This window comes from Cryptomeria japonica, chromosome 9, assembly GCF_030272615.1.
Source record: "Cryptomeria japonica chromosome 9, Sugi_1.0, whole genome shotgun sequence".
Taxonomy (NCBI): domain Eukaryota; kingdom Viridiplantae; phylum Streptophyta; class Pinopsida; order Cupressales; family Cupressaceae; genus Cryptomeria; species Cryptomeria japonica.
In genome coordinates this window covers 126,584,339-126,607,547 of record NC_081413.1, presented here as the reverse complement: position 1 = coordinate 126,607,547, position 23,209 = coordinate 126,584,339, and the positions used below count along the sequence as shown (strand labels likewise).

Genomic DNA, 23,209 nt, shown 5'->3' with positions numbered 1-23,209 from the left:
ACTCAGCCCAAAAAATGTTGATTAGATCATCTGGTCTTTGTTATAATTACAACACCCCTGTAGAAAACATTTGGAGTTCTTCTCGCATGTTCTTTGCCAGCCATTTATCTGAATCAGATAGATTGGCAGACCCTGATGTTAAAGCACTGCTTTCTGTCATCAATAATCTTTGCATGTATCTTACACAAAAACCTGAAGTTTCTACTACACATATCCAAGTTGCTTCTGGGCCTGCCAAATCTCAATTTGGCTGCAATTCAAGATCAACGAAAAGATCGCCTTGCACACTAAAACAAACAATAAATGTATTGTTAAATTAAAGTTCTGCTTCAGATTTACAACCAAACTTATTCCACGGACCTTGATCTATTTGCAATCTATCCGCTCCAACTCTACAGCCCGTTGTTGGCCTGCTCCAAATTTTAGCTACCAGGTAGTCAACCAGGATATTTATTACAGCTCTTCGCTCCAAGCTTTGGTAGATTGCATGTAAGTCAAACAAACATCTTTAACAGGAAAATAATAAGCAAAGGAACAAAGCATTAAAAAATGAGGTCAAGACTCTTATTTTGCAGACCTAAAATTGGCAGTTGCAGGGACATCCTGAAGTCCCAAAGATGTCACAGGGGCAATGGAGACAACAAGCCGTCCCCACAATGTCCACAAAAGTGGGGATGTCTGCCACTTTTAGGAGACATCCCTCCAGAAAAATAATTGGATTGGGGGACGGAGAGAATGTTCTGTCCCTGTTCCCTCCATCCCTAGAATACTGCAAAAACCCCAGGCTGTACACGAGTCATATGTTAAAATGTTTGTTTAGATACTGATACATATATTATGTAATCATTCAGATAGCCCAATGCAAAATGGTTATATTCTTCATAATTATGATATTTACAAAATCCCGTGTTCTCTTGTATCTCTTTACGCTCCTGTTGAATTGTCTCAGCTTGTAGCCTCAGTAGATCAGACTTAAAGATCAAGAGAATTGAGAAGACATAATATATAGTCACTATCAGTTAACAAAATTACAACAAATATGAAATAACTCTCAAGGCATTAAACTTTAAAAAGTATTTTTTAAAGAAGTTTGTCACGTATTCAATCATTGGTTGATATATTGTTCCTCCAAAATTTGAGGATTGAGAAGGTTGATTAATGCCTCTCAACAACTGATTACAATGATAAAATTGATATTTCCCACTTCATCAAACATTCACAGATAACTGAAAATTAAAGATAGATTCAAATTTTATGTTCGAGAAGATTTTGAAGGTGCAGGACACTTACACTGGATACCTGTCAATTTGTAGCAACTCACCCCAGTTCTACACTGACTGACTCGTTATCAATTGTTTCATAGGTCATAAAAATGGAAAACAATTTGCCATTTGACTACCCTAATCCACCAATGGATTTTAATGCACAAACAACTGAGATGTACTAGTCAAACAAATCTCATACAGTTGTCTACATAACATTGTTGTTGATGGCGTAGCACAAAAGTTGGTCATTGGAAATGTCAAGCATGCTAAGCATCTTGAATGGATATCCTATAAAGAAGTACTTAAAGAATCTAGATCATGAATTCTGAAGCTATCAATTTCTTAGACAATTTGTCTGTTTAGAAAAATGTACACGAGTGATATACAGGGCAACCGTAATTTAAAAAGGGCCATCGAGATGCACTCAAATTAAAAGCATCAGGAAAATGCCAAGGACAATGTTACATGCCCATTCATCTCTCCACATCTTTATCAACTGAACTGGCCAAAAAACTGAAAATAAAACCATCAAGCTCTCCTTCAAGAACTACATCAGGATCTGAAACTTCATAGTTTGTTCGCAAATCCTTAACCATACGATATGGCTGCCACAAATAAGAAAACTATTAAATATGGATGGTGTAAATCATTGTTATAACAACTCAAAATTGGCAAAAGATAGAAAAACATACATGGAGGACATAAGAACGTATCTGATTTCCCCATGTGATTTCTGATAGTGATTGTGTATGCTGAGCATTGGATTGTGCTTGTCGAGCCATCTCTAGCTGATCAAGTCGTGATTGCAGCACTGCCATTGCCATTTCTTTATTCCGATGTTGAGACCTGTGAAGAATTGTTGCTTCATAAAATGTTCATGACCTTAAATTAATAGAGAGATACTAAAATGCATGCTTTTGTTCTGATTCAATATCATTATTTCTTCATTTTAAGGTATGTAATGATACATGAGCTAAAAAATGACTTGAAAGAGAATTTTAATTTTGGAACTTTGCAAGATTAATTTATTCAAACCATTTATATAACTTCTTGCTAAACAATAGAGAAACCTCATACATCTCTCCCAAACCTAACAGACTAGACAATTGAAATTTCTTGCATGATACTTGTGTCTTGGATTTTCTTCTTTGACTACTGTAACTAAAATCTATAACTATGTGGCCTGTTAATATATCACTAATTGGCAGCTCAAACACTAATTGGCCAGAAGCAAGACCAGTCACAGAGGTCATCAAATGTTACAAGAACATCTTTGCCTTTTTGAGAGACAGCAAACAGAGAGAGAGAATGTACCATCAGGTTTAATCAGATCAGAAGTATACATGCCAGCCTTGAGAGAATCCCGTGCAATGCAGAAGAGAGGGTCCACCATACTAGTGTACCTAATGGGGTCAAATGTCATCATGTCATTCAGCTTTCCTATGTTGCTGGTCCACATAAACATCCATATAGAAATGCTAAACTAATAGGACAGTGGCCATTAATAGCATGGAGTGCTCATGCAAATAGGAATTCCAAAGATTCTTTCATGAATTTTCTAGATCAATGGCTCTCGAAACTTCCCAAGGTGTCAACTTCCAACATCCTATGGGCTCCAAGGACTGTCAAATCAGAATTGAGATCAATGGCCCTCAAGAACCCATAAGCAATGATCAGGTTGCTGCCAAGGTTGGGTCCAAGATTGGTGGGTGTCAATTTATGCTGTGTTCAATTTATCTTGTATTCAAATGCACAAACTTCCCGCTAGTAGGGTGTTCTGATAGGCAGAAGCGTTGTGATGGGTTCTGTGAGTTCTACCATACATGCATGCAACATGCACATCGCTATCCTTGTGAACTACACAATCTCTGAGTGGCATAGAGGATCTAGCAACTCTTGGGACTTTGAAAGAAGTTAGAGCTCTCAACTCTTTTTAGGTTCCACAGTCCATCTGATATAGTTGAAGATTGATGGCTTTCAAAAGCCTATGATGATGGTGATAACTCTAAAAGGAATTGAATTCAATGGTCCGTCGACATACAATAGAATAATTGAATGGTGATACTTGGGTTCCATGTTTCATTTGTTGCATCCACACTCAACAACTGGCCTCATCCAATTGGTTTGGTCTTGCAAGTTGCTTGGGTTCCTTGTGTGGTTTGGTTTAATTTCCTTTGGAGTCTAGTTGCTTGTTATCCCATGATTTGAGCTCACTCAAATCATGGGATAACCCCTACGAAATTTGTTTGTTTTTTAGCCCACATCCTCTAAGCATGCATGTCAAACTCCCTCGTGCGTAGTCAGGTTCCTCGAGAAATTGTTTCGTTTGGATCCCTTAATTTGTCTTTTGAGAAATTGCCGAAATTTTCTTTTCTAGAGTTAGTCTTTATCCTCTTCATGCATTTTAGGTTTTATAACCCGAAATGCACTTTTCACTATTTGCATATGTATTCGGGTTTTAAAACCCGAAATGCATCTCACCTTTGTCATACCTTATGAATTTTGGGTTTTAAAGCCTGAAATGCACATTCTTCCATCATTACTATGTATTTTGGGTTTTAAAACCCAAAATACATCTTGCCATTCAACCTTCATACATTTTGAGTTTGAAACCCGAAATGCTCATCACTCATTGTATATACAATACTTGAAATACATATTCATCACCAATGAACATGCACATTGGGTTTTAAAACCCAATGTGCAACCTTTGAAATCATTGCAAACTGTTTGTGTAGGTCGGGTTTTGAAACCCGACCAACATGTGATCTACCTGTTGACGTGGCTAAAGTTGGATTACCAACTCCCTCCGCTCAACGCAGAATAGAATTTGTTGAGTATCCTATCCTCTCTTGCATAAGGAATCCTTAATGTTGTTTTGGATGATCAAAGGGGACAACCTCAAGGTTCCAAATAACAGGTCATGATTGCGGGATAGCTCAACGGTTTGATGTGTTTTGCTAGTAACACAAGGGGGCTTGTGTTTACAACAAGCTGGTCTGCATCCAATGATGCGATTCTCAAGTTGCGGAAATAAAGATCAAAAGGGAAGGGTTTAGGAGACCTAAGGACAATGATGATAACAACTAATGCAGCGGGTAGATAGATTTCCATAAACAAATTTTTGTTTCGCCAGAGACACCCTCACAACTCCACAAGAATAGTGCAAGCTCCAAAAGGATGAAGGATTTTCAGATTGGAGATAATCATTTAGGCACCCAATTCTGGTGCAACCTAAGATGAATACCTACAGTTGAACTAAGCACAGTTTTGGGTTCAGACTAACCATACATGGTGACCTACAATCAACAGGTCCCCAATGGTATGAACCTGAAATGCATCAAATACCCCCCACACTTTGCCATTAAAATCACTTAACTCTACTTAACAAATTGAAGGAAACCATGCAAACAAAATAAAACAAAAATAATAAACACCAGATTCAATGTTCATATATTGATTTTGGCTATCATTACAACAATTTCATACAGCAGTTCTACTGTATTTCTAATCTGAAAACTACATCTAATTGCTATCTCCTAAAAATCTAACTCACTACTAAAATCTAACCTTCTAACATCCAACCCTTTACAAGAGAAAGGCCTCTACCTTTTATAGAGTTTACAATTTGAATCAAAGACTAGGATTGACTGCATCCAAGGGCCCTGACCTGCCTTCTACAAACTTGGCAGCTTTAACCCATGCCTAGTTATTTTTAGTTGTCCTCCCAACCACTTTCTCAACCACCTACAACTGTTTGGCATTAATTTGATCAATCAGGTAGTTGAGGCATAACTGACTAGTGTCCCTTTGCTTTGAAATACATTAGATGGGGCCCACAGGTAGTTACTTACATTAAAAACAATTCAGTTTTACAACTGATTTTCTGGAATCAATCCCAACTGTGTATTTTGGAGAATGCATACACTTGTAGCATTCTGAGTGTTCTTTTGTCTTCAGTCTTGTGGGGGCTCCAACTTATCGTCTAGTGGTGGCGTGTTCCTCCGTGATTGTCGTTTTGATCTTGCGATTCTGTATCCTCGCTTCCCGGCTTTGATCGCAATCACGTCTTCAATTTGCGCTTCAAGTTGTCACCTTAGCTTTTTCTGTAATGTCCCTACTAGTTAGAGATCACTGTCTTGCAAAACAAACTGTTAGAATGCAACATATATATATATATATATATATATATATATATATATATATATATATATATATATATATATATATATATATATATATATATATGTAACTAATTTAATTTGCAATTAAATTTCAATTATTTAATTAAAACCAATCTCATTTCTTATTTAATAAAAAGGATACGAATGCAGTATTGGGACATGTCCTTAGGCAGCTTGTGAAGCTCGCCTTCTTGGAACCCATCTTGGTTCCAAGCCATACCAAAAAATCGAAGGGTAATTCGATTCTTGTTTTGGATGTAACATCTTACATCCAAGCCTACCAAAGAAGATCATCATATATGATCAATTCCTTGCTTGAATGATGCATCTCATCATCCAAGTCTACCAGAGAGGACCGGCCAGATCCGTCTCTTCTTAGATGACCCTTTGTCACCCAAGCCATAACATTTATGCATATAGATACTCAGTATATACTGCCTACCAGGGATTATCATAATCCGTGAATTAGACTACGAGGATTTCCTCCCAATAGCCTCCATCATTTTAATCACATTATTGTCATTCATTGATATCCAACATTTCATAACAATTCATATTATCAATATCATTTGAATTATAATTCATATTATCATTATTACTTAAAATATAATCTTGTGACATACAACATTATGATAAAATTTTGTAACATACAACATTGTAATAATGATGAAATAATTCTGTAACATACATATTATAATAATCATGACATAATTCTGTAACCTACACATTATAATAATAATGACATAACTATCAAAAACTACAAGTATATTTATATGTGTGTGTGTGGCACACACATCCACACACATATACGTACCTGTGGCGTCTCTGCTATCTTCTCGCCTTTTCTCTTGCCTCTGCCTATGCAGCTGTAGTTCCTATCTCCTTCCTCTTCTCCGTGCCCCCCACTGGTCCTGTGATTGTCTTTGTTATATATTCGTGGAGGGGAATGGCCGTGTCCCTCCACGGGGTCCCTTCTGTGGAAAGGGGTGTGACAGGTCGCAGCCCAGGCTGCGATTCCCGTCCCACCACTTCCCTTCCGAGGGAAGGGGTGTGACGGTAGTCGCAGCCTAGGCTGCGGCTTCCCGTCCCACCACTTCTCAGGGGGGGGGGTCCACATGATGTTTGAATCCCCTCTCGTAAAAGGCACGTAGCTTTATTTAATTCATTTTCCCATCTTTTAATATATTAATCATTTTCTAATAATTTATTCCTTGTATTAACTTAATTTAATATATTAATATTATTTAATAATTTATTTCCTCTTTTAGTATATTAACCATATTTAATATATTATATCATTTTAATAATTGACTTTATCATTATTGGTGTATTTATAAGGCTTACATCAGGTGGTACGGTAGGGTTATCACAGTCCCTCCGTCTATTTGCTTGTCCTCAAGCATTTTTAGATCTTCCTCTTTTTCCCAAGTAGCATTCTCATTTGGGAATGTCCTCCATTTTATCAGGTATTTGGTAATGGTTCGGTTCCTGAGCTCTCTTTTCCGCGTATCTAGAATGATCTCCGGGTACAACATGAGTTTCCCCTCATCATCTAGGGGAGGTAGTTCACTGCATGGAGCCAAGTGTTGTCCGAGAACCTTCTTAAGTCGGGAGACATGGAACACATTATGTATTTTACTGTCTTTGGGGAGTTCTATCTCATAAGCTACTTCTCCAATCCTTCGAATTACCTTGTAGGGTCCATAGAACTGGGGCTTCAATTTTTCAGCCCCATTCTTCTTGAGGGAAGATTGCTTATATGGCTGTAGTCTTAAAAACACCAGATCTCCGGCCTCGAACGTCTGTTCCGTACGCTTCCTGTCTGCATAGATCTTTTGTTGATTTTGGGCTTGTTGTAAATTCTCTTTCAAGGTCTTCATGATGTCCCTACTCCGTACAAGGCTTGGAAAGAACTCATCCCTATTGACATGTGGTGTGTCGTGTTGTAACAATGTTCTCCTAAGTGTAGCCACTTAACCCAAGCAGTTTGTTGCCCTATAACCTAATTCCTTAGGTAGCCCTCTATCCATTTGTTCACTATTTCAGTTTTCCCATCGGTATGAGGATGGAAACTGGTACTAGGGGTCAAGACTGTTCCTTCCATTCTGAAGAGTTCTTACCAAAATTGGCTAATAAACTTGCTATCTCTGTCACTGACAATATTCAGAGGGAGTCCGTGAAGTCTGAAAATTTCCTTGAAGAATAGATCGGCTATTTGGTAGGCTTTGTATTTTGTGGAGACTGCAAGGAAATGGGCATACTTCGTGAGTCTGTCTACCACCACTAAAATGCTATCCTTTCCTTGTGTCCTTGGCAACCCAGTTATGAAATCCATAGAAATACTCTCCCATTTTTGATTGGGAATAGGTAATGGTTGAAGCAACGCAGCGGGGTGGGTGAGTTCAGTTTTATTGCGCTGACAAGTTAGGCACTCTTGTACATATTTCTGGACATCTCTTTTTTGGTCTTTCCATGGATACCTTTCCGTAATGTGTTTATAAGTTTTATAGTATCCTAGATGTCCTGCTAGGGGGTTATCATGGAATTCTTTGAGGATTTTGCTTTTGAATCTGGTCTGAGGGGTCAAGTATACCCTTCCCTTGTACAAGATGAGATTTCCCTTAACTTTAAAATCTTCATTGGGAAGATTTCCCTCCAAGATTTCCTTTGCTTGTGGATCTTGGTCATATTCATTAAGGATTTCTTCCTTCCAATCCTTCGAGATGCTGGTAATGGTATTGAGATGGGCTCTTCGGGATAATGCATCTGCTGCTCCGTTATTCACCCCTTTTACATATTCCATATCAAAGTCGTAGACTTGTATTTTGCTCACCCATTTTTGTTGCCTATCATTAAGATCCTTTTGGCTCAAGAAGAAGCGTAGACTATTATGATCGGTTTTCACACCAAACTTCCCACAGACAAGGTATTGGCGAAATGTGGCCAAGGCGTGCATTATGGCTAGCATTTCTTTGTCATAGATAGAGTAGTGTCTTTTTGCTTCGGTAAGTTTACGGCTCTCAAAAGCTAGGGGGTGTTTCTTTTGCATGAGTACTGCCCCAATTCCCTCCCCGGATGCATCACATTGTAGTTCAAAAGGTATAGAGAAGTCGGGAATGGCTAATACTGGACATGTGCTCATGGTTATTTTAAGTTGTTCAAAAGCCTATTGGGCCTAGTCATTCCATGCGAAAGCCCCTTTCTTAGTTAGATCGGTAAGGGGTGCTGCAATCTTGGAGAACCCATTTACAAAACGTCTATAGTAGCTGCACAACCCCACAAATCCCCTGAATTGTGTTAAGGTTCTAGGGGTGGGCCATTCCTTGATGGCCTTGATCTTTTCTTCATCCACACTTACTCCGGCCTCACTAATTTTGTGTCCTTTCTTTCATCCCAAATTCGCATTTGGAGACTTTGGCATATAATGATTCAGACTCAAGAATATTTAATACCTCCTCAATGTGTCGGAGATGTTCTTCCCATGTCTTGCTGTAAATAAGTATATCATCAAAGAATATTAGAAGAAATTTCCTCAATTGTTTCTTGAACGTATGATTGCATGACTGGAAGGTGGCCGGGGCGTTAGTGAGACCAAATGGGAGGACCAAAAACTCGAAATGCCCATAGTAACATCTAAATGCTATTTTGGGAATATCTTCTTCCCTCATTCTAATCTGATGGTATCCTGACCTTAGATCAATTTTAGAGAAATATCTTGCTCCGTGTAGTTCATCCATTAGTTCATCAATTCTCGGAATAGGGTATCTGTTTTTTATAGTCTTTTTATTCAGGGCTCGGTAATCTATGCACATTCTCATCGTCCCATCTTTCTTCTTGACCAATACCACTGATGAAGCAAAGGGGCTGCTGCTTGGTTGGATGTGTCCCATTTCTAATAACTCTTTTATGGTTTTTTCAATCTCCTCTTTGAATTTGTGGGGGTGCGGTAAGGAGTGGTAATGACAGGTTTTGCTCCTTCTAATTCAATGGAGTGTTCAAATCCCCTTTTTGGTGGTAAGCCCGAGGGAATGTCTGCGAAGACTTTTTTGTGTCTCCTAAGGATGGGTTGTATATCACTATGGACGATTTGACCTTCGGTCGGAGATTTATCCAGGACCATACATTGGGTGACCCACTCTCCTTGATCATGCCTAAGGATTTTCTCCATTTTATTACATGATACTATCTTTGGAGAGCCATTGGGAATTCTTTTTAATGTTATCTCTCTCCCTTCATGTTGGAAGCATATTTCCCGATTTGGACTGTCCATGGTGAACCGTTCCAATGATTTTATCCATGGCATTCCCAAAATGATGTCGTTCTCTAAGTTCACCACAAAAAAGTTCCTCTTAATTGTATGCCCCCCCAGGGTGACTTCCAATTGAGGTATAATTTTAGTGCACCTGTCTATGACTCCGTTGCCCATGATCACTTCAAACCCTCCAAACTCTCGAGTTTTTAACCTTCTCTTTGCTGCTAAGTGTTTGCTAATGAAGTCATGTGAGGCTCCTGTGTCTACCAAGGCGATTACTTTCTGTCCTTTGATAATCCCTTTGAGTTTGAAGCATCTATTCTCACTTCCTTGAGTGATGACTGCCAAGGTACTTGGTTTGTTGCTTTCAAACCTGACCCTTTTATAGGGTCTTTCTTCATCCTGTATTTCTTCTGTGTTATTTAACTGTCCTCTTTTACATTCATGGCCTTTCCCCCACGGGCCTTGCATTTGAAACATAACCCTTTCTCCATGAGTTCCTCTCTCTCCTTACATCGGTGATTCAAACTCCAAGGTTTCTTGCAAAAGCGGCAGGGCCTCTCCCGGCGGTCCCTTTGGGGTCCCTCATTCCTATGTGGTGTTTTGGTTGAGATGTTCTTGGGAGCACTAAATTTGACCATCCTAGTTTTCTTAATGGCCTATACTAAAATATGTGGTTCCAAGGGTTTTATAATAATTTTAATAGATTCTTTTAAGCCTTCTAAAAATATGTAAGTAAGCCTTCTTTGGGATAGGTCGGGGACCATTACTAATAGGTTTTGGAATTGGTCTATATAGTCTTCAATGGTTCCTGATTGCTTAAGGTGTGTGAACTCTTGGAAGTACCATTCATAGTCTTTTTGGTCAAACCGGCTAATGAGCTTTTGGGTAAACTCATTATAGGTGGAGATATTTTTGTGTCCTAGGGTAATGAGACCGTTATGCCACCAATTATGGGCTGCTCCAATTAAATGGAGTATGGCAAATTTTATAGCATCTCCTTCGGTCAACTGAGGTCACTCACCTAAGGAACCAGAATAATCAACTCCAAAGCATGCAAAGAATCAATCACAACCAAAATTTCCAAGGAAACAATAATCAAGGATTTAGAAACAATTATCAAGGAAATAACAGCCAAGGCTTCCAAAGAAGACCATGGAATACAGCTCCGAACAATGGAAATGTGGTGACGCCTTTGGGCAATCCACCAAATGCGCAAAGTCAAGAGAATCCTTCTACAAGCAAAGTATTTTTAGCCGAAGCAGCCTTGTCCAGTTGGTACAGACTCCACAACACAAACCAACATTCCGAGTTGCAGTGTCCTGAGTTCAAGATTGCAGCCGACATTTTCCAACAAGAGATGCGTACCTCTAATCCACCTGAAAATCCTCCCACCACAGGATATGAAATTGTTCCAACTACGCAATATGGTCAAGCCATGATCGTTGAAACCTGCAGATATTCACAAGAAGAAATTAGTCAAGTGCAAAATGGGAGATTTCCTCCAGAGTCAGCCAATGGACCGATGGTACCACCAGGATCTCAGTTTCCGCCAGCATCGGCAAATGGACCTGTAGAGGGTTCAGAGTACTATTTCCCACCATTGAACGACAGTGTCCTAGTAGAAGGAATAAAGGAGGTATTCCACCAATCATCAGGAGGAGTGAACCAAAGAGTTTATTACAGGAATCAGAGGAATCCTGAACCTTTAACAACGTCGATCGCTCCAAACAATTTCTCAACTCCGCCGGATCCCCAAGCCAGTAACGTTCCAGAGTATCCGCAAAACACTCAAGAATACAGACAAGGAAATATTACACCTCCCGCAGGAAATGAAATGAAAAGATTGGCCGCCTTTGTGTTGGATGAACTCAAGAAAGTCAAAGTAAGTCTACCACTCTACGAGTTGCTCAAAGTGTCAGAAATCAAAGATGCAGTGATCAATAGTTTGAGTGAACCTAGTACAACAAGGTCAAATGTTCAAGCCACTATCAATGTGACTCAAGAGGAAGCCGACTCCCAAGAACAATTCGAACAAAATGAGTGCATGGTTCAAACTATAACCTTCCCAGCTAAAAAGGAAGATATGTTGGAAGGAAAAGTATTACTCAAAAGGGGCGAGACCAGGAAAGCTCAGCCTACAGTCAAAGAGAACCTCACCACTAACTTGGTTCTTCCCGAAAAGGAAGTCGCAATCAAGAAAGATGTGGTTAAAAAAGGAAAATCTATAAGCAAAGCCAGTCACTCGAAAGAGGAGAGCCCAGCAAAGGATGATCATTCAAAGATTAATCAAGTCAAACATCAATAATTAAGTGAGGAAACTTCAGTCCCTTCTCAAGGAAAGGACGAACCAGCCCCGTTCCTGCTATCAGTCAGGATATTTGGAAAGCTACTCCACAATTGCCTTTATGATTCCGGAGCTTCCAGTAACGTGATGCCCCTGGCTGTTTGTCAAAGACTAGGCATAACTCCCGCTCCTACCAAGAGAAAAGTCACTCAGCTTGATAAGACAGAAGTTCCAGTCATGGGTGAATTAAACAACATACATATGCAATTGGCCGCAAATCCAAGAGTCCAAAATTTCATAGATATATCAGTGGTGGATATTCCAGATTCATATGGAATGCTCCTAAGTCGAGATTGGTCCCGAAAATTGAATGGATATGTATCGACCGATTTCGCACACATGTGGCTACCATGGAGAGGAGTCCCGAACCAAATTAAGATTGATAGCACTCCAAGGTTGAGGTTGATGATAACTGAATATGGGGAAGACAATGAAGTCCTATTTTTAGAGTCCGGTCTAGGGACGTACAAACCCAAAGTGGAAGAAATCTTGATGATACAAGATATGCAAGATGAAGATACCCAGCAAGAAGTCATGGAATCAACAGAGGTCGTCATTGAAAGTGATCAAGGATCTGATCAAGAGGACGAAGGCATGTTTGAAAACTTCAAAAGGTTCGTACAAAGAAACATCCAGCAAAGTGTGCAACTTGGCAACCTAACCTCCGTCCGAGATTTGCTTCTTCCGAATTGGTGTAGAATTCACAATGCCGTCCACTTAGAATTATCTTGTGCTTTATGCCAGACCGCATTAGAGCAAGTAAACAAAAGAGTCCCACAGATACTACTTGTAGAAGAAATTCAAGATTCAGAGAATGAAAGCTCTACTGAGACTGAGAGTTCTGTAGAAGATGAAGTTTCGTCCGACACATCAAATGAAAGTCGTGAAAGTCCAGAAACAGATAATCAAGAAAATCAACTATGGACATTAAGATTCGACGGATCTAAATCCAAACAAGGATCTGGAGCTGGATATGAATTGATTAGTCCTAAAGGAGAAACTTACCTTGCCGCTCACAGGTTACAGTTCCCTTGCACCAACAACGTAGCAGAATATGAATCCTTGATTCATGGATTACTATTAGCCATCCAAAAGGGGGCAAAAGTACTGCAAGTATATGGAGATTCAGAGATTGCTATAAGGCAAATCAGGAAGCAATATGTTTGCCACGATAAAAGATTGACCAAGTACAGAAATCGAGTCTGGGATCTCATTGAAGGTTTTGAAGCCTTCAATATCAATTCTATTTATAGACATCAGAATCAAGTGGCCAATTCACTTGCACAGGCTGCCAGTTCATTGATACCATTAGCCATGGAAGGATTGAAGAAGTTCACGGTCGAATTAATATCAGTCCCTTCGGTCCCAGACAACATTACCAATTTCCAAGTGTTCGAAAACGACAAGCATATTCTGGACTTCCTAACCAACACGGACGTCTTCTTAACACAGATCATAGATGAAGAAGAGGTAGGTGAAGCAGAGTTTGACGCCGAAGGTGTCCTGAATTTAAAGACAAACACTATTCCAAAAGGAATGGTAGAATTAGAAAGGATTTTCGATCCTGACAAGCTAAAAGAAAAGAAAAATCACAGCGTAGAAGGCAATATGTGTGATACAGTTAATCTAGGTGATGATATACAAACTAAGAACGTCTTCATTGGAAAGTCCTGCACAGCGACCGAAAGAAATGGAATCCTGAAGAACATGAGGGACTTCCCAGATGTCATCGCATGGAGCTATGAAGATCTCAAGACCTACGACACTGCAATTATCACTCACACAATCCCGTTGAAACCAGGAAGCAAGCCATTCAGGCAAAGACAAAGACCCGTCAACCCTTTGTTAGAACCGCTGATATACCAAGAAGTGAAGAAGTTACTCACAACCAAGATCATCTTCCCAGTAAGACATTCGACATGGGTCGCCAACCTGGTACCTGTTAGAAAGAAAAGTGGAGAGATCAGATTGTGTGTTGATTTCAGAAATCTTAACAGAGCATCAGAAAAAGATAATTATCCGTTACCATCATTAGATGAAGTATTGCAGATCGTCAATGGATCGCAGATGATGTCCTTTCTAGATGGATATTCAGGATACAATCAAGTTCTAGTCGAACCTGAAGATCGACTGAAGACTGCTTTCACCACCAAATGGGGAACATTTGCCTATAAGAGAATGCCTTTTGGACTCATAAACGCCGGGGCCACATTTCAGAGAGCTATGGATATTGCTTTCAGAGATTTAATTGGTAAATGCATTATTATATACATGGATGACATCACGGTTTTTTCTAGGCAAAGAGGAGATCATGTGGACGACTTAAGAAGAGTCTTCCAAAGATGCAAAAGATACGGTGTCTCCCTCAATCCCAAGAAATGCATATTTGGAGTCACAGAAGGAAAGCTTTTAGGACATGTCATTTCAGAAAAGGGAATATCTATTGATCCCGAAAGAGTGAAGGCCATATCCACTATCAATCTGCCAGCAAGCAAGAAAGAGCTCAAGTCATTTTTTGGCAAGATCAACTTCATCCGAAAGTTCATTACCGGATTTGCCGAGATTGTCAGACCATTGAATGAAATGTTAAAGAAAGATGCAAAGGTTGAATGGACTCCACAAGCCAAAAGGGCGTTTGAAGAAATAAAGACCGCAATCACAGAAGCGCCAGTTTTGATCAGTTCAGATTATCTCAAGCCTTTCTATTTATATTCCTTCGCTTCTGATTACACTTGTGCCGCTATTCTCACCCAGAGAAGCGAAGAAAGGGATGAAAACCCTATTGCATTCATGAGTACCCCATTGAAGGATGCAGAACTCAGATATCCAAATGTTGAAAAGCAAGCATATGCCCTAGTAAAGGCAGTGAAGAAATTCAGACATTACCTTTTGAGAGCCAAGATTTATGCAATAGTGCCCGATGCAGCAGTCAAGACTCTTCTCATGCAAAATGAATTAGGAGAGAAGAGGAAAGTGGGTCGCCATTATCCAAGAGTTTGATATTGAGATACAGCCCATGAAACTTGTCCAAGGACAAGCTTTGGTGCAGACATTGGCAATTGATGGACCAGGATTAGTCCAACAAGTTTATGAATTAGAGGATGTCACACATGATGAATGGTACAAAGATATTGTGACATATTTGCTTAATCACAAATGTCCTGCTCATATGACGCCTACACAAAAGAGAGCACTAAGATTAAAGTGTCAACATTACATGCTTCAAGGATCTGTTTTATATCGCAAAAACTATGAAGGAGTATACCTGAGATGTGTTGACAAAGATGAAGCAAAGCAGATAATTGAACATTTCCATTCCAAGTTTGGAACCGAACATGGAGCCAACCTCGCTACAGCTCACCAGATCCTAAGAGCAGGATATTACTGGCCTACGCTTTTTAAAGATACATTCGATCACATCAAGACTTGCCACACATGTCAAGTCGCAGCTTTTAGAGAAAGAAATCCTGCCATGCCACTGAATCCAGTGATTGAAGCCAGACCATTTGCCAAATGGGGAATGGACTTTATCGGTGTTATCAACCCCGCATCCTCAGCACAACACAAGTACATCATTACAGCTACAGATTATTGTACCAGATGGTCAGAGGCACAAGCACTTAAAGTTTGTTCTACCGAAGTTGTAGTCAAGTTTCTGGAGGAGAACATAATCACAAGATTTGGATGTCCTTACGCGTTGGTTTGCGACAATGGATCGACGTTCACATCATTGAGATTCTCTAATTGGGCTTTTGAGTATGGAATAACCCTCAAGTTTTCATCAAATTATTATCCGCAGGGAAATGGGTTAGCAGAATCCACCAACAAAAATTTGCTCAGCGTTATCAAGAAATTATTAGAGAGAAGTCCGAGAGAATGGCATACCCAGTTAAGATTCGCTTTATGGGCAGACAGAATCAGAACAAAGAACGCATTAGGCATTTCGCCTTATTTTCTAGTTTATGGCCAAGACCCAGTCTTCCCCATGCAACTCAGGATTCCGACTTTAAGATTCATTCAGGAGTACATGGAAGACACTGATGCAGTGCAGGCCAGATTGACGCAGTTAATGAACCTGGAAGAAAAGAGAGATCAAGCATTAGAAAACTTTGCGAAACACCAAGGAGTGGTGAAGAGATGGTTTGATCGACAAGCAAGAGTCAAGGCGTTTCGAATTTCAGATCTCGTCCTGTATTGGGACAAAGCACATGAGAAAAGAGGAGAACATGATAAGTTTGATAAGCTCTGGAAGGGCCCTTATCAAATTTCAGAGATATTGGGAGAAAATGCATTTAGGTTGCAGACTTTAACAGGAGAGGACATCCCGTTGCCTGTCAATGGGAGATATCTCAAACATTATTTCCAATCCTAAAATGCCAAGGCCTTCCCTTGTACATAGTTAGTTTAGTTTGCTTTCGTTGTTTTCCGTTTGTTTGTTTTTCGTTTCGCTTTGGTTTGCTTTTTGTTTTCGTTCTTAGTTTAGGTGTTTTTGTCTTAGGTTGGTTGTTTTGTCCTGAGGGGTATCCATTTGACATTGGGTGATTTTGTTATGTAACGCTCTGACTTCCCGCTAGATTGTTGGGTGCATTTGGAAAATCATGAGGTCTTTTGGAATTGCAAAGGGAGTTTCTTTTAATAAAGCTTTGAGTCAGGATGTATTTGCATTGAAGTAGATTAGCTTATTTGAACTCACGTATTTTTGTCCTCTAGTTATTATATTTTCACATACTTATAATCTCCGAGTCATTATGGTTTACAGGCGAAGCTGTGATCAGTGAAAAATCTAAAGTCTAGCTTCAGCGCCACCGCAATCCTCAAACCCTAGTGAGTTTCACTACTCACAAGCCAAAGAATCGACGGAACTGAAAAGCAGTATCAAAAGAAAAGATGAAAAAATGAGAAAAATCAAAAGGAAAAAATGAGCTAAAAGGAAATATCAAAATTGGCTAAAGGGAATTTACGAGTAACTCCATTGGGGCTATAAACGCCTGGCTGGCAATGGAGCAATATTCGTGAGCTTGCGGAGATAACCTCGTCGGGACTATAGACGTCTGACTGGCAGCGAGGCTCTATCCAGGATGCTTTTGGAGTTTAGACGAACTACGTAGCTTATCACAGGGGAACCTGAAGACCATGATTGTCTTGTTGAGGGGAATTAACGCATTTGCACACACATGGGTAACTGTGGACTTGATACTTTGTCTCAATATGATGGTCTCTTCTTGTAAATGTTTCTTAACTCCTGGTTTTGTTGAGAGAGGTTTTCTGAGTTTTCCTTTAGAAAGATTGATTCCCAAATGTTTTTCAACATTTCTCAGTGGTGTCGCCAGATGTTGTGACCATTTCACACATCGCCCCATCGCAAATGGGGACCCCCTCTTTTTGCTCGTTTTTCGCTCGTTTTTCGTTTCGCTTTTAGGATTTTGTTAGTCAGTCAGTTGTCTGGATTTAGGGTCAACCCTTAGGGTTTTAATTTCTGTCTTTTCAGGCCAAAATCCAGTCGTTTTGAGGGCTTTTGAGCTTCCTTTTCGAAGGATGCTAATTTTGAATGCAATGAATTCGCCAGAATGGTCTAATTTTCAATTGGAATGTTGATGCAAAGCTTAAATTTGTCTAAGTGTTGGAGATGAAATGTGAATTTTTGTCCGATTGAATATTTTTGACCAAATTTTGACTTTTTTGATTTTGATCCTAGGCATTGGAAATGATTTGTTTTCGCCTTGTGAAGTGTTAAAATGTGAAAAATCATGTTATTTTGACCTGTAGGAGCAAAATCGCTCCTGTCCCTTAGTGAAGGACGGGAGCTCGTTTTTAAATATCTCACTATTCCTGCAGAGTCAAGATGAATTACGAATTGGAAGTAATGGAGAAAGGCGAGATCTTTCCATTGAATATAAATTGAGGATTTTCATGAGCACAGAAATGCCTCCAGGAGAAAAATCGCTCCTGTCCCTCAGTGAAGGACCGGAGCTACAAATCCATTTTTGCTTTGTCCTTGCGAGATTTCGACGACTTGATGATTTGAAGAGGTCCAAAGGAAGATGTTTTATCAGATGAATATAATTTGAAATGCAAATATGAAGAAGAATGGTCCAGAATGCTAAAATCGCTCCTGTCCCTCAGGAAGGGACCAGGGCGAAGTACATTATAGGCTCCCGTCCCTCTCCCAGGGACCAGAGCGATATTCTTCATTGGGCAAAATCCAGGCCAAGATCAAGACAAGTTCATGTTTGGTGGCAAGGAAGACGGTGAAATGAACTCATTGAATATAAATTGAATATTTTGAAATGTCAACAAGGGTCCCAAAGTGCCTAGTTCGCTCCTGTCCCTCAGGAAGGGACCAGAGCGATTTTTGTTATAAATGATTTTTTTTTGCCAAGTTGCAAACGATTTCAAGGCATGGATGAATGGAGTAGAGCATGACGAATCCGTTGAATATAAATTTGGAACCTGACAAAATGAAATGAAGGCCACAAGAGATGGATCGCTCCTGTCCCTCTCCAAGGGACCAGGGCGATACAATGGTTATATTGCCTTTTACTTAAGTTTGAAATCGATCTAAGTCAAGACGAAGGGTGGCAAGAACATCTTAAGGCATCTTCATCGAGCACAAGCACTTAAAGGTCATCACAATGAAGAAATTTGCACCCTAAGACCTAGTTCGCTCCTGTCCCTCAGGAAGGGACCAGGGCGATGTTGGATATATTGGCCATTTCTTGCAAGATTTACGTAAGATCAAGGGTTCGCAAGGTCTTAGAGGGTCCATGGTGCCTTTTGAAGGTAATACACAAAGATTTTGAACGTAAAATGATCACCAAGATGTACATAGGGACCATATCGCTCCTGTCCCTCTCCAAGGGACCAGGGCGATTTGCCTTGGACTCTTCGTTTTGTTTCGAGTTCATGCCAAGTCAAATACTCCACAAGATCATACAAGGTTCGAGACATCGTTTGAAGATCACATGCAAGAGTCTTGAACGTCCAAACATCGTCAAACATGCTAAAATGCTCACATCGCTCCTGTCCTTTGAACAAGGACCAAGGCGATCCCATCAAAAGCACTCATAATCCTTCACAGTCAAGGCAAGGCGAAGATGAACAAGGTAAAGGACGGCGTTTGGAAGACATCACAACGAAGATTGAAGTTTAAAGTTGCTAAGATTATGGAGAAAGACATGGATCGCTCCTGTCCCTCTCCAAGGGACAAGGGCGATGATCCCTCTAAATGTCCAAACACCACATGCAAACAAATGGGACGAGCATAGAAAGAACGAACAAAGATGTTATTCGCTCTACAATGAAGGATCGAAGATCAAAAATGCAAGGTCTACGTGAAAACATGGAGATCGCTCCTGTCCTTTGGACAAGGACCAGGGCGATGAACACCCAAAGGCACTTATGCGCACATGCAAGGCAATCAAATTTGAAGGACCCATCAAAATGATCGATATTGAACGTGGAAAGGAAGGAGATGAACGTTGAAAACATGACAAAATCATGGATCGCTCCTGTCCCTCTCCAAGGGACCAGGGCGATGAGGTACGTCCCTTTCGTTTTCATAATTTTGGCGCCAAATAAACATTTCAAATTTTCCTTAAATGCTAAGTTCGATAAAATTGAAAATCCTATTTAAATTAGCATTTAATATGGCGTTGATCATTTATTAATTATTTTGCCTTTATTAAAAAATCGAAATTTATAAATTAAAACGAAAGGCATTTAATTAATCATCAATTAATTAATAAAAAAATCGAATTTGAGCGCTCATATATGGAGGTCGGCCTTGCTATTTAAAAAAAAAAATCATTTTAAAAAATTGTTTTATCTCCAAGTCGGCCTAAGGGCATGGAGAGGTGCAAGCGCTATATATGGAGGGTGAAAACTATTGTTTTCACATCATTATTTTTATCCCTCTACATGCGAATTAAGGAGAAGGAAGGAAGTGCGAAGTGTGGGGTGCGAATTCCATTCAAATCCAAGGTGGCGCTATTACATCAAAGGTGGTGCGATACTTCATTTGAGCGAATTTGAAGACCACGCCAAAGGTGAACTTGAAGATCACGTTCAATCCAAAGGTGGCGAAGTTGATCTTTTGAGGAGATAACTTTGAAGATCATTTATACATCAATTTTGCCTAGGCGATCTTTTGTCTTTTTGCATTCTAGAGCTAGCTCTCTATTGAGGTATGGCGATTTGATTTTATTGCTTTATTTATTCATCGTCATATTTTAAGTTTTGAAGTTTTGAATTTTGAATTTCATTGCTCAATCTTTTGTTTTTAGGAAATGATAACTCTAGAGACTTATCATGAGGTTTCCTAAAAACTTTATCTCTCTAATCAACGTTATTCATTGCAAAATATGGTTCTCATAATGAAATGTTGTGTAGGTATGGCGACCCCAAAGGCGGGAGCATCCACCAGTCGCTCAGCTCTCATGAAAGAAGATCAGAAGACCGAAGAAGTGGAGACCAAGATCGTGTTGAAGTGGAGCAACATTGGAGATACAAACTTGGGGAACTTTAGCACGAAGAAGTTTCGAGAGGTCCCCTACATTGGCAAGCCATCACCTGTCGCCCGGAGAATAATAGAGAGTGGCATCATCAAGGCGGCCGGTTTTTCTCCAGCTATTCAGTGCAACGAGTTGATGATCAAGTGTGCCCGTCACTACAATCCACAGTCCAGGACAATTGTGTCCAATGAGGGAAACACTTTGGCGTACCTTTCAGAGGAAGCTATAAGTGAAGCTTTCCATCTTCCAGAGCACAGGGACATGATATATAAGAGCATTGAAGGAGCCAGATCAGTGTACGATGATGATCCAGATGCTTGCCTAAGCATAATCAACAAGAACTGGCTACTCAAGAGTCGTCCCTGTCTAAGCAAGGTACCGAACACACCGCACCGGATTGATTTCCAGGAGGAGTACAGAGATTTGATTACTATGCTCAACCGAGTTACAGGAGCACCTCATGCCTTCTATTTTGAGAAGTGGATGTTTTACTTCATCCAGGTGATTGTTCAAGGAAAGGGTACGATACATTGGGCTAGGATGATTAGCCATTGCTTAGACGTACAGTTGAGGAGACTCAGGGCTACTAAGTCCTTCCACAGGAGTTCATACGTCATCTATGCTTTGATCAAGAGTGTTGAGTACGCAGGACTACCTCACAGAGGAATGATTGGAAGAGGACCCGGCGAGGTCAGAGCTTGTGATTCCTATGCCTACTTGCATCATCCGCCAGGGAAAAACTATAAGTTAGTTAATGATACTTTCACGATGAACATCACAAGGACGTTGCAAGGAGGGATTCACAATAGATTATCTCAGGATGCCCAGGAATTCATCAAAAGGTACGGTGCTTGGTTCATTCAGTTTACCAAGTTCACTTACATTAGAGTGCATGGATGTCCTTTACCTCCATACATGTTGCCGAGGTATCCGACAAACAGAATTGTGTTACTTGAGGTAACAAGGCAGTTGGCAGCATATGTGAAGGCATTCAGACACAGACATCAGAATGGAGTTCAGGTACCTATTATTTTGGGTAATTCAGTTGAGGTATGTCCTAATGTCTTAGCCATGGATGACGCAGAGAAGGAGTTAGCCTTGTATTCTTTTTCATCTTTTGCTTGGAGGAATAGTTTTGATCCACATGGACATTTAGAGGAGACGGTCGGTAGAAGATTTAAACATGAGCACCAAATTGAAGATTTTATGATGAACCTCCTAGATGATCTTGAAGTGAAACGAAAGATACATTCTAGATTGCCTTTGGATTTCATCAGGAAATGCAGGATTTACAGAGTGGCCGACCAAGCTCAGGACAATGGCAGGCACATCCAGTCTTCCTATGATAGAGAAAGCAAAACAATAAGGTTGGATTGGAATGAGCCCGAGGTCGTGGATTTAGATGATTTGATGGCACCAGTCTTGTCTTTTACTCGCAGATGGGTAGACGTTCAGCATCAGAAGTTGAGAGAACAAGGCATAGCTATGTCTTTTACTTTGGAAGAGAAACCAGCCGAAGGTGGAGCAAGTGTGAGTGAAGGCAATCCTAATCCTAGGAATTCAGGTGAAGGTAACCTTCGATGTGCCAGTGAGGGCAATCTCCATCCGAGAGGTTCGAAGAGAAAGGAAAGATCAGAAAAGAAAGAGCCTTCCAAGAAAAAGCAAGGTGCCAACAAAGATCAAACACCAGGTACTTCTTCCAGACCAGAGGATAGAACAATTCGAGTGGAAGAGTCCATGGAGTCGATGGTACAGAATGACAGGCAGGAGGAAGGACAGGCACAGCATGTTTCATCAGATGGATCTCTCCAAGACTATGATTTAGAAGAAGATAATGAAATAACATCTCCTCCCAGACAAGAAGAAATAGTACATAAAGAAATTCAAGTTCAAGAGACAAGATCGAATATCCCAGATTGGTTGAAGGAAAGATTGACTAGGGTGATCGTAGTTGAGGACGAGGACAATGCAATTGATTTAGAGAGCCTTGTTGGACGTTCACATGAAATAACAGAGAAGAAGAAGGCTACCAAGATGTCCAAGATGATTCGAGATGAGACTGGATCTAGGAAATTGCAGATAGCTACACCGGCAGCAGATAAATATGAGGGTGAGATCCTAGCAGAGGATTATGATATACAGACTATTGAGTTAGGACCATCCACAGCAGAGTAGACTTTAGATGATGCCACCGACACATTTGAGGCATTGAAGGACAAGCTTAGAGAAGAAGTGGAAAAGAATAGAAAGCTTGAGAGAGAGGTCGGTGCATGGAGGACATATTTCAGTCACATCAATGAACCTTTGGGACGTCAGGATCCAGTTAGATCACCAGTGCAGGCATTGCCCCTTCAATCGATCAATGAAGCAGAAAGATTCAGGAACCTGGTCCAGCGTACATGTAGTTGGATGGATAGATCTCATACAGTGGCCATAGAGTTTGTTACAAGGATAACGAAGATTATTCATCAGGCTATCCAAGTTCTTGAGATAATCCACAGGTTGATGGTAACAGTAGCTGCATTTGCCCATACCAAGGACGTTATCATCCCTGTCTTGAAAGTAATAAGACATACATCCAGAAGAATTTTAGCGCAGGAGAGGATCTTGGAAGGTGATTCTCACAGTTTATTTCAGTGGTCAACCTTACT

The 23,209-nt window shown here is 40.2% G+C and overlaps 1 protein-coding gene across 1 annotated transcript in view; it reads right to left on the bottom strand.

Moving 5' to 3' along the window:
• Positions 1 to 1,103: 1,103 nt before the first annotated feature.
• LOC131031396 (peptide chain release factor PrfB2, chloroplastic) overlaps positions 1,104 to 23,209 on the bottom strand; it is a 172,454-nt gene continuing 150,348 nt past the window's right edge. The window contains exons 6-7 of the mRNA XM_057962513.2: positions 1,958 to 2,111; positions 1,104 to 1,870 (exon numbers count right to left, since the gene is read on the bottom strand). Of these exons, the coding sequence (XP_057818496.2) occupies positions 1,739 to 1,870; positions 1,958 to 2,111 (286 nt within the window). The 3' untranslated portion in view covers positions 1,104 to 1,738. The remainder of the gene's footprint in view (positions 1,871 to 1,957; positions 2,112 to 23,209) is intronic.